The 12,513-nt window shown below is 39.1% G+C and overlaps 1 protein-coding gene across 1 annotated transcript; it reads left to right on the forward strand.

Annotated features, from left to right (window-relative positions):
* On the forward strand, nucleotides 1-8,465 carry BORCS7 (BLOC-1 related complex subunit 7). The gene is made up of 5 exons (XM_079709949.1): nucleotides 1-147; nucleotides 6,366-6,428; nucleotides 6,530-6,573; nucleotides 7,542-7,562; nucleotides 8,331-8,465. Exons 1-5 carry the CDS (start codon nucleotides 10-12, stop codon nucleotides 8,380-8,382), a joined length of 318 nt encoding a protein of 105 aa, XP_079566075.1. The 5' UTR covers nucleotides 1-9; the 3' UTR covers nucleotides 8,383-8,465.
* The last annotated feature ends 4,048 nt before the right edge of the window (nucleotides 8,466-12,513 follow it).

The raw sequence follows: 12,513 nt of genomic DNA on the forward strand, positions 1-12,513 counted from the left end.
GTTGAAGTGATGGCGACTGGAACCCCAGATTCGCAAGCGCGATTCGGTCAGTCTGTGAAGGGGCTTCTCACGGAGAAGGTGAACACCTGTGGTACTGACGTGATCGCGCTCACCAAGCAGGTGCTGAAGGGCTCCCGGAGCTCCGAGGTGAGCTGGGAGTGGACCCTCCGGGCTTAATACCGGGAGACTCGACTTCCATAGCCGTGGGAAGAGGGTCGTCTTGCATCCTGGGAATTGTAGTCCGTGAACTAGTGGAGAAGGGAGAAGACCTCGTTCCGGAGGGCGCGTGTTGCATTCTGGGGTGTGTAGTCTCTTTGGGTAGGACTAGCGGTCCTGTGAGCCGGGGTGGTGGTGGGGGAATGGAGGCGGGGAGGAAGAAACGAAATGATGGAAATCGGTGCTTCAAAGCAGAGATCGCCGCAGACGACGGATGAGATAGTGATCCTAACGAGTTCCTCATTTGTTTCTCAGAGTTGTCTCTAGTGAAGATGTCTCTTTCGGCCCCTATATTCCGCGTGGTTTTGCCCTCAACATTCCAGATTCCTTCCACACTTTTATGCATCGTCTGTCCACAGATTTATTCTTTTCTGACTTGTCTTTTTGGCCACATTCTTGGTTTTCTGTTTCTTAGATTAGCTTTCTCCTTTGCCGTGATTTTCCCCTCATCATCCTCTGGCTGATTCCGTGTATGGGATTATTTGATAGCTTGTTACACCAGCAAGCTTTATATGTGCACACTGTTTCTCTCCAAAAAAGGACTTATCCATTGTACCCTGAGGTATTCACCCAAGTGAAATGAAAGTATATGTCCACACAAAGACTTGCACACGTTCATAGCACATTTATCCATAATAGCACCAAACTGGAGACAATCCAAATGCCCGCGAGGCACGTGATTGGACAAACAAAATGGGTCTAATGACCTAGACTTTCAACTTCTAGGTTTTAACCAGGAGAAAAGAAAACATATACATCATTTTGTTACATAAACCAGCCATGCACATAATGTATCATCTAAGATATCCAGGTTTGGAGTCTTTAAAGTGGAAAACATCTTGAATACACTTGTAAAACAATCTGGGGACAGAGTCTTTAGATTTCTATGACTTTCTCCTGTAGACCATTGTCTTGCTCATAATTAACTCAGTAGCAGTGTATCTTAGCTACTTATTTTCAAGAAGTATTTTTGATTTTCAAGTTAGTTTTCATAACAGTAGCACCTCTTTTTTTACTCATGTTTCATCACTTATTATTTCATTGTTATGTAGTTGCATTAGCAAACATAATATGTTTGCAAGCCTTCACATTTGTATATGAATGTTCAAAGCAGCTTTATTTATATTAGTTTAAGGTCCAGTAGAATTATCCTTGCAAAATTAGCTTTCATGTTGTGTCCTTAGCTTCTGTTGATAGTGGCTGCAAGAAACAGCTGAGTGAAAAAAGTGTTTGCGGGACTTCCCTGGTGGCGCAGTGGGTAAGAATCTGCCTGCCAATGCAGGGGACACGGGTTTGAGCCCTGGTCCGGGAAGATCCCACAGCCACGGAGCAACTAAGCCCGTGTGCCACAACTACTGAGCCTGTGCTCTAGAGCCTGCGAGCCACAGTTACTGGGCCCACATGCCACAACTACTGAAGCCTGTGCGCCTAGAGCCCATGCTCCGCAACAAGAGAAGCCACCATAATGAGAAGCCCACACACCACAACGAAGAGTAGCCCCCGCTCGCTGCAACTAGAGAAAGCCCGTGCGCAGCCACAAAGACCCAATGCAGCCATAAATAAATAAATTAATTAATTAATTTAAAAAAAAACAAAAAGTGTTTGTGTTTACCATAATACTATTGTTGAAGTCACTGATCTGATGATCCCAGATATGCTTTGTATGAGGTCCACATGGTATACTCATTTTAGGATTCAGTATCAGAGGAAAGTTTGTCTTTTTTGAAGAATTGTTGTGTTGCCTTTTACCAAATAAGAATTATGCAACTTATTGTGTTTCACTTTTTGCCTTGGTTGCACAGAAGTTGCTTTGTCAGTTTTAGTGGTAGACATATCTGCTTCCTTCTCCTTTTCATGATTTTTAGATTCTATTTCAGCTTTTCAAAAAAAATGTGTGTGTTTTATGTCGTTTAATTCATTAAGTCTTCACAATCACTAATAAAGGAGGTACTGCTCTTACAGAGAGGAATTTCGCTGGTCCAGGGTCCCACAGTAGCTAGGAAGAAGTAGAGCTAGGATTCAAGCCTAGGCAGACAGGTCCTAAGCCCACGTTCTTTGACGTCACTTCCCATGGCCGCTAGCTGGATTCAGTGGCCAAAAAGCCACAGTGCCACCGTTGACTGCCCTAATATGGCTTGCTGCTTCCCGTTCCTGCTCCTTGTGTATTTTTCATGAGGGCTTCTTCTGTAGTAGATTTAGACAGGGTGCTCAGTAAGTGGTGTGGATTGAGTTAAGCTGAAGCCAGTCCAACTTTCTGGGACAGAGTTGACACATATCTCAAGTCTAAACTTTTTCTTTTTTACTGGATCTCTTACATGACACTTACCACATACCATATTGTATTTTTCTGTAGTTATGTATTTTTGCCATTTCCTTTACTAGGCTCTGAGGTTATGGGAGTGTCTTACTGATTTTCAATCCTTCTTAGCCCACAGAGCATTGCTTCTCTCTTCAGCAGTCTCCAGGTAGCTATTCTGTTTGAGTAACTGACAATTTCCATGTGTAAAACACTCATTTTCACAGCATCCACTTAACACATATTTATAGAGTGTCTGCTATGTGCCAGGAACTGTTCTAGGTACAAGGGAGACGTTGGTACACAAAACTAAGTCCCTGTACTTAGAAAACTTCCACTTTAGTGAAGAGACAGACAAAAAAAATGAAACACAAAAAAGGTGGTAGTAAATGCTATGCAGAAAAATAAAGCTGGGAATAGAGAGTGCTGAAAGGGTTTTCCGTAAATAGGGTGGTCAGGGAAGGGCTCTCTGAGGAGGTAGCATTCGAGCAGACGCTTGAATGAAGTGAGGGAGCAAACCATATGGACATCTGGAGGCAGAGAGTTCCACGTCGAGGACATGGCAAATGCAGAGGCCTTGAGATGGGAATGTACGTAAGGAATGCAGGGAGGCCAGTGTGACTGGAGCACAAAGTGAGGGAATCATACCAACCTATGTCCATGGCACAAAGAATGCTTGTGCCTAATACGCTCCTCTCGTGCACACCTGCGCTCCTCCAGGTGAATTGTGTGCTTGGTAAGGGTTCATTGTGGTTTTTTCCTAAACCTGTGTAAGGCACTCGTGCTTGCTATTGCAACTACATTGTTTCATGGAATGATATGGGAAATGATGAAATATGAGGGCAGAAAAAAAGAGGGTTGCTGTTGCTATGAAAACTAAGTTGAAAATTAGCAATACTTGTTGAAGAGAAGTACTAAGACAAACTGGTATTGAGTTAATTATGAGCAAGACAGTGGTCCAAGCCTGGGAGGAAGTTCCTAGAAATCTAAAAAGATTCTGTACTCAGGTGGTTTTACAGGTGTATTTAAGACGTCCCACTTTAAGGAAACTGAAACTGGAAATCTTAGGTGATATGTTACGTGTGTGGTTGGTTTATGTAAGAAAATGATGCACAATGTCAATGACTACATCTGTCATCACAGAAAAGGCCTTGGCCCTACATTCCAACAGCCCCTGCATTCCAGGCCATCACAAGTCCTGTCCAGCCTATCTTTAAATACCTCTCAAGCCCCCTGTGCCCCCCTTTTTAACTGCCACATCTGTGGTTCAGGTCACTCTCATTGCTCGCCTGGAATACTGCAGTGTTCTCCTAACCTGTCTCTGCCTTTAGTCCCCTGTCTAGTCCATCCTGTTTACCACACTCTAAAGCAGTAAATCTGATCATGCCACTTTTTTGTAACATTATATTACTTCGGAATTCTAAACAGCAGCCGTTAGGTCTCAGCTTAGAAGTCACTTCTTTTAGGAAGCCTTCCCTGAGCACCTACCCAGTAATGGGTTAATCACTCCTGCGCCCCGAACTCCCAGGGCATTCAGTGCTTCCCCCTCAGCACTTACCACAAGGTATTGTAGTACCTTTGTCTTCTTTGTCATCCCAGCCTGTGAGCCCTGTAAGGATGGGGGCTATGTCTCTTACTGGCTCATAAGCACTTAGTAACTATTTGTTGACTGAATGAGGAAGCTTCTGTTAGAACTCTTTCTTTTCTGCCATCGGTTTGTCAGTCACCATCCATAGGAGTTTGGAGTTTGTCACTTAAAAGTGGCCACAAGGAGGGAACAGGAACTCTCATACCTGGTGGGTGGGAATGCAAAATGGTATAACCTTAATGGGGGGTGGGTGGCAATATGTAGCCAAATTAAAACCCTCTGATCCAGCAGTCACAATAAAGATTCTGAGTCTATCCAAAGACATGATGGCAGAAAGATACAGAGAACTATGAGGTATTTTTTGTAGCACTACTTACAATAGCAAAAGACTGGAAACAGCCCCAAAGTCTATAGTGGAGGACTGGTTGAATAATCTTATGAGACATCTATTCAGTGGAGTGCTCAGCAGCCCTGAAAGAACAAGGTGGAGATTCAGTATATACTGCTGCAGATCCATCTCAGTATATATTATCAAGTGAAAATAGCAGGGTGCAGAAGAATGCATATGGTAGGTTACATTTTATGTAAAGGGGGCAGAATCTATATATATGTCCATTGTTTGTAAAGGAACAATGGAAAGATAAACCAAAAACTAATTTAAAATATATTTATGCATGGGGGAGAGATACCGGGGAGGGGAAGAGGCTGGATAGGTCTTATTTTATTGTTTTGCCTTTAGAAGCATGTAAAGTTTTATTTTTATTTTGTACATTTATTTATTTTTATTTATTTATTTTTGGCTGCGTTGGGTCTTTGTTGCTGTGCGCAGGCTTTCTCTACTTGTGGCGAGCGGGGGCTATTCTTGGTTGCGGTGCTCATGCTTCTCTTTGTGGTGGCTTCTCTTGTTGCAGAGCACAGGCTGTAGGCACGTAGGCTTCAGTAGTTGTGGCATGAGGGCTCAGTAGTTGTGGCGCACGGGCTTAGTTGCTCTGCAGCATGTGGGATCTTCCCAGACCAGGGCTCGAACCCGTGTCCCCATTCATTGTCAGGTGGATTCTTGTTTTTGTTTTTTGTTTTTTTTGCGGTACGCGGGCCTCTCACTGTTGTGGCCTCTCCCATTGCGGAGCACAGGCTCCGGACGCGCAGGCCCAGCGGCCATGGCTCACGGGCCCAGCCGCTCCGCGGCATGTGGGATCTTCCCAGACCAGGGCACGAACCCATGTCCCCTGCATTGGCAGGCGGACTCTCAACCACTGTGCCACCAGGGAAGCCCTGTCAGGTGGATTCTTAACCACTGTGCCACCACGGAAGTCCCAAGTTGTGTTAATTTTTAAAGTTAAAAAGAAAAATAAATAAAAGTTGCTGTAAGGGAAGGAATCTGGAGGCTGGAGCAGTGCTGGTATCCTGGTTAATTTGAAGTCATCTGTCCCCCTTTCACCAGAATCTCTCTGACCCAAGGGAGCAGGGAGGGTTGGTAGGACACACATAACAGTAGCTCCACTTACATGGTTGGACTGCATGTCTGCCAGGAACAGGGTGCTACAGGAGGCCAGAAACCTCTGTTGATCCCTTCTTGGCTCTCTGTAAGGAGGCAGATCTGCTGAGCGCAGGCCACCCAGCTGAAACGGAGCTCACTCAGCCTTTCTCTCTTGGTCTCAGGGCCCAGCTATCAGTGAACTCATTAAAGTCTGCTGCCGCACTTCTTTCTTTTCTCTTCCCCAGCTCCATCTGGCCATCCTTTACATGGTGGTTTCCCAGTTTAAAGCCCAAGCTTCTCCCCAGGCCTTTTTACCCCCTCTGTGTCTCTCATTCCATTTCTCGACAGCTACCTTCCTTCTGTCCTTTAAAGCCCTGTCCTAACTCCTGCCCTCTCTCTCCTCTCAAACCACCCCAAATCTCAAGTTTGCCTTTAAAGAATCAGAAGTTAGGTTCTCACTGGGCTTGTAGAGCCAGAGTTTGTTTTCGCAGACTTTGCCTCTCAGCACTTGATTAATAAACTCAGCAGTTATGGAGGACTTGATTTCTCAGGCTGTGGCCTTCAGAACAGATGTCGAGCCCATGCCAGAACTGCCGTAGTGACAATGAAATGGATTTTCAACATGAACAAATGGGAAATTATCCTCCTTTACATTTGGAGGGTTTATATTTGTATGGGGTGTGGGGGGGGGTGGGCATGGAGAAAGGGTGGTGGTATAACAGCTGCAGAGAGAAGATTACAGGAAGTTTGGAAGTTTTGATTATTACCATTTTATTTTTGTCTTCCAGCTGCTAGGTCAGGCCGCTCGAAACATGGTACTACAGGAAGATGCCATCTTACACTCAGAAGATGTAAGAAACAATTTCTGTTATGATTTGGGTTTTATATGCACAGTTTGTTTGGCTTCAGGGAAGTGGAATGTTCTATTTCTCTTTTTTTTTTTTTAATGCAGAGTTTAAGAAAAATGGCAATAATAACGACACATCTTCAATACCAGTGAGTATGCCCTCTCCAGTGCCTACTGTACTTACTAAACAATTGTTTTCTGCAGGCTGTTTCTTGTGGCCTTTGTGCTTCAGCACATTTTCCTGTGGAGGCAGGAGCTGGGAGTAAAGGAGGGGTTAGTCAAGGATGTGTTCCCTCTGGAAGAGATGCTTGAGACTGCAGAAGAATTTAGGGTATGGGGTGTGATCAGAGTGGGGACCACCTTTGTGAACCTCTCTGATAATTTGAGGGCTTTTCAGAAGGAGAGACTGCAAACCCCATAAGGGCAGGGCCCATCCAGGACCACACACATGCACAGCGCTTGGCACCCAGTAGGCACTTAACCAGTATCTGTCCACTGTCTGTGCCTGAGGTCTTTCCTGGAGCATCTGCACCTTTCCTGGAGAATCAAGTATAACTATGTTCTTTATCTTACATTCCCATATATAACCCAGCCCTAACTACATATAAATCATCCAGGAGATTTTGAAATATAGAGACCCCTTTTGGACAAAATTATAATTTAATTAACTTTTCATCTTATTTCATTTTGCTTTTTATTTTATGTAGTTGACATTATACTTATGTATCTATTAGAAATATCTGATTGGGAGTTTAACTTTTGATATCTAAATAGCTAAATATTCATTTTTTGGGGTGTGTACATATCAGGTATGTGACCGTTTGGCTCCACATACCCAGACTGAATTTGAGCCATACTTGTAGTTTGTTAGACCACATCCCTCACTCTGATAGAATATTATTACATCTTTAGGTTTAGAATCATCTTTTCAGCAACTCTGCACTCAGATATTGAACCTCTGTTCAATAGCACAATCTTAGGATAGGATGGACAGAAATATGAAATGTGACAAGCTGGAAATTTGTTCTGCCTATATATACATATCTGACCAAAAATAACTTTTACTAGTTCGCTGCATTTTCTTATGTTTATTTTCCTCTTTCCTTTTCTGATTTAGGCAAGAAGCTATTCAGAAGAAGTAAGTAACCCCAAAGGTAGAGGAGTGGGGGGCCAACTAACTGTAGCAGGCTGGGGGGAATTATGCTGCTGGGCCTAGGATCAGTACAAAACTCTGGTTCACAGATGCCCTTAAGTTGCCATGTGTTCTAGGATAGCTCATTGGGAATATAAAGAATATTTCAAAGGCATGCAGTAAGTCAATTCACTGCTAGCAAAGGCTTTCTAAAAGTTATAGGGTGTAGAGACCAACTTTGAGGGTAGGAAACCTTTTACGCTGGTAATATTCATTAAGTCAAGTAAATGTGCCAGAGTCATTGAACAGCCTTGTTTTTGTTTTAAGTGGATTAAATCTGTCCCTTGCAATGTTGTTTACATTACTAGTTGGCTTTACAGATCTTTTCTTCATAGTTTAAACATGTCTGGGACCCTAGTGGACCAATAGAAATTTTGATTTAGTTCAACAGAACTATGCATATCATATACTTTGTGCAAATCATTTGCACAATGAGATGTCTTTTTTTTTAACATTGATCACATTTTTTTTTTTCAGTATCTAGTCCTCCATTTTTTCTAGGGAGAACATATGAAATTGGACTTGCAGAGACAGGAAACCATTGCATACAAAGAATGTAGAGGAATACCCCTATCTCTGCATCCAACCATGGATCTGACCCCATCAATAGCCCCCACATTTAAAGCCAAAAGAAAGTAATATTGCATAGAGAGGGTTGCTATGACAACTAGATGCTCATTCTAGATAAACCTTTTTCTCTATTCTAATTTGTAGTGTTGAGCAGTCATCAAATCTACAGGACCAGTTAAATCATCTGTTGAAGTAGAACGTGTTATGAGAGGGCAAAGGCACTTTGCCTGACACAGAGGAGGAAATATCTTACATAACTACTGTGCTATGGGTTTGATTTTCCATTTTCTTCTCCAAAAGTTAAGTTAGAATAAAATCTGTGATGATGAACACTTTCTCCTGAAAGGAAGTTAAGTGATTGAATTTTGAAAGCACTTCTTGAATCAAACCAACCCATGCTCTTATTGAATTTTTAAGTTGCTCTGTTAATTTGATATTAAAGCAAAATTAAAAGATGTCTTAGTTTTTCTCATAGAACTTTAATATGTCAAAAGCCATATTGTCTAAATGTGTTTCTTAAGCAAATACTGAGTAGTGTTTTAAATTCAGACTTAAGAGCTTCTATTGTGAATGTATAAGAATGATTAATATTGTTTTTAAAGACTTTTTTCTTTTAATCATACATTCAGGAAATATTTTAATTTCATGGCCACAGAATGGTGATTAGGTAATACCTGTTGTTTTCTTTTCTTTTCTAGTAACTAAGAGGAGATAGTTATTTTATTTGTTGTAGCAAATTCCTACATGAAAATTAGGCAAATGGTATCATATCTGGCCAGCTGCAACCTCCTGCCTTGACCTTCATTCCTAGAGTTTCTTTGTTGTTGTGACTCTTGATTAAGTGGCCTTGAGTTCATTTTGTAATTTTGCTAGTCATCAGCAAATTCACTTGTATGACATTATTGTCAAGTGAGAATGCAGTTGAGTTACTGTGATTCCGGTATAGGGTTGTGCCATGTAGAAAACCTTATGTTTATAGACATTTACCTACGTTCATTGAATTTATCTCATTAAATGTCATTACCGTTGTCTGTTGTCAAGTCTGAATGTCTATGCTTTACTTGAATTTAAAATGGGACTTCCAACCTGTTTTAGCTCAGTTCTTAATTCACTAAGGTATTGGGAGAAAGCTGACATAAGAAAATGGTGTTTTTACCGAAAGAAAAAAAGCAAATATGAGTTCAATTTAATTCATATTCTATATCATCAAGTTGACTAATCATATCAGATTACATTTATTCCTCATTTTATATATATATACATTAACTTAAAGTAAAAAAACAGTATGAAGGAATTCACTTATACATTCATTCTATAAATGTTTATTACAATTATTAAATGTAAACAGGCTCAATTTAGCTTAAAAAGAAGGCTTGCAAACTTACAGCAATTGTCATATTAGTAGTAAAACATTTGATGTTACTATTCACAGTTTCTATTCAACATTTTGCTGGAAGCCACACCTGGTGCAGAAATTAAAATTAAATGTAACTATTAGCAAGGAAGAGACAAAATTGTTATCATACAGTAGGATTATCTACTTAGAAAATCCAAGGACTGATTTTTTTAAAAAGTCACCAGTTTAGAAAACAAAAGAAAGTTTAATCATCCAAGTATACACAAAACAAAGAAATATTTAAGATGAAAAACAATTAAACTATGGTCTATGTTTTCTTCCTCATGCTGGAACAAATATGAAAGAAGCAGTGACTGCTTATGTTATATCTGATAAAATAAATTTCACAATCAAAATTTGAATGGTAAATAAAGATGAAATTTACATTAAATAATGAAAACCTAGTAGTACTGATTTAGTTATTTTAAAGAACATAATGCCAAAATACATGAAAGAAAAGTAGACAGAAATGTGAGAGCAGGCAGAAATGTATACATACTTTGATAGTTTGTTTCTTATAGAAGTAGGTTAATATGGCGACAAAAGATACTTCTCTAAAATAACATTTGTGTTGTAGAGGATATGTGGGAGGATAATTTCAAAATAATGAAAATTCAAATCTATGCAAGCAAGTTTATGTGATGATACCCAAGCAGTACTATAAAGAAAAAAATCATGCTTTAAATATCTGTATTAGGGATAAGGCGTAAGTAAATGTTTTCTTTTTTTTTTTAAGGAGTTTGTGGTTAGAATTTAGAAAGAGAACAAAAGAAATCAAAGTGGAATAAGAAAACCAAGCATGAATGACAAAAATTAGAAAAATATTTGAAACCATTAATTGCTTCTTACAGATTAAATTGGTAAAATGTCAGCTCAATCGTAAAAGTACAAATTAGTACATTTATAATTGAATAGGAGATATATAAGATAAATCAATTAGATTTGAAAACAGAGATCTGTCAGCTTGATGCTAAAAATTTAATTACTAGTATCAAAATATCTGGCTCCTTATAATGATATAATATGATAAAACTGACATTTAAAAGAGAATATGTCCAGACTGGTTATGAGAAATAATCCATAAATTGTCAGAAATAACCAATTAAAATGTCATCTGCTTGTGATGGCTGTCCTGAGACTTTTCCAAAGTATCAAATAACAAATCATTTCCATATACTCCCAAAGTATAGAAAATGATTGGAAGATACCCAGTTCCTTTGCTGAAGTAAATGTAATTTTCATTAAAAAAATAAAAAGCAAGATAATATAAAGACATTTAGGAGACTCTTATTTATGAACATGGATGCAAAAATCCTAATAAAATCTCAGAAAATTGAATAGAGAAATATTTGGAAGAACTGCTAAAATAATTCTAGAGTTACAAAGTTCATATAACAGCTGCAGAACACATTACATTAATAAAAAACAATAAAATCATACATCACTGTAATATACACCAAAAAGGCATCTGAAAAAGTTCAACGTCTATTTCTAATTAAACTTAAAAAAAAAAAAGTCTCTCTAAAAGTATGTTTTAGAAGAAAGAATAATAGAACCCCAGAATATTAGAGCTGTATGGGGCCTCACAAGTGATTAAATTCTAGCCCCATGTTTTACAGATGAAAAACATAGCCAGGGAGATTAAATGACTTACCCAACGTCACTGAACTTGATGGTAGGTCTCCTGACTACTAGTCTAGCTTGCTATTATCTGTTACTTTTCTTATAAATAGAAACAAGGGTGCTTCCTGTCATTTCTAGTATTTAGCATCATAAAAAAGAAAAGGAAGTAATTGAATCCAATCCATTTACCCCTGCTACTTCATCTCTGGTAAGTAACCAGTTGGTCATCTAGCTTCTGCTTGAATACTTCTAATGTTTGGAGAATCCTTTACTTAGTGGTGGTGGCCATTTTGGAATGCTCTACTTGAAAGATGGTTTTGTATACTGAACCAAAAATCTGCCTTTCTGGACCATCCTGGAATTGTCAGACCAGTAGCTTCCAAGGTGGGATGTGTGGAGGTATTCAGAAGGCCATCCTTTGAGGTAAGGGAAGAAAATATCTGTGTATATTTATTTTTTATCTTAGAAAGAGAAAATTAGCTTTGTGCTAATGTTTAAAATATGGCTTGATATGAGATATCTGACTTGGCCTACATAGCATACCTATCATTTAGCAGGGGTGATATTAAAAACAAAAAATTCTGTGGCTGAAGCACTGACCAATCAGAATGAATGATGGTCACAAGCAGTCTGGTCCAGAATCAGCCCTGCACACTAGATACCTGAGGAAAACTGGGAATAACTAAATGTAAGTTGATGGTGGTTTGTTTTACTGCAGTTTATCTGTGTGTGGTTAAGTGGATTTAAGGCTTATCAAATGATTCTTGTGAATAACCACAAATTGAAGATAATATAATAAAACAAGCACAAGTGAACAAGTGGAAAATGATAGAGCCTTTTCCTTAACCTCCCACTAATCTGTCCTTTCAAGATAAAGTTACCATTTTAACAATGAGTGAGAAAGTGACAACTTTTCTGAAGGAACTAATTTTATGGAGAGAGTGTTTTGAAAACTAATATTTTGGAGTGTTTTCACCATTAAACAATTGCCAAAAACCAGATATCTATAAAAATGTATTTTTACACACTTAATAGAGATATTCTAACCTATAAAATATTCCAACAAGGATCATTTCCATGGGTTTAATTTGTTAAAAATATAACACCTTCCTCTTAACATTTAACAACAACTGATTGACATCTGGGAAGATTATTATTGTCAGATGAGATTGAAAAATGAGTATAATTTAGTAAATCTTCCATTCAGATATCCTTTCAGTTGAAACCCCATATGGCCTTACTATCCTAATGAATAGAAATTCTTGTTATAACCACAAAAGGAAATAAGGTATTCAAGTGTAGGAGTGT

The sequence above is a fragment of the Hyperoodon ampullatus genome (genome assembly GCF_949752795.1).
Source record: "Hyperoodon ampullatus genome assembly, chromosome: 1".
NCBI lineage: Eukaryota > Metazoa > Chordata > Mammalia > Artiodactyla > Ziphiidae > Hyperoodon > Hyperoodon ampullatus.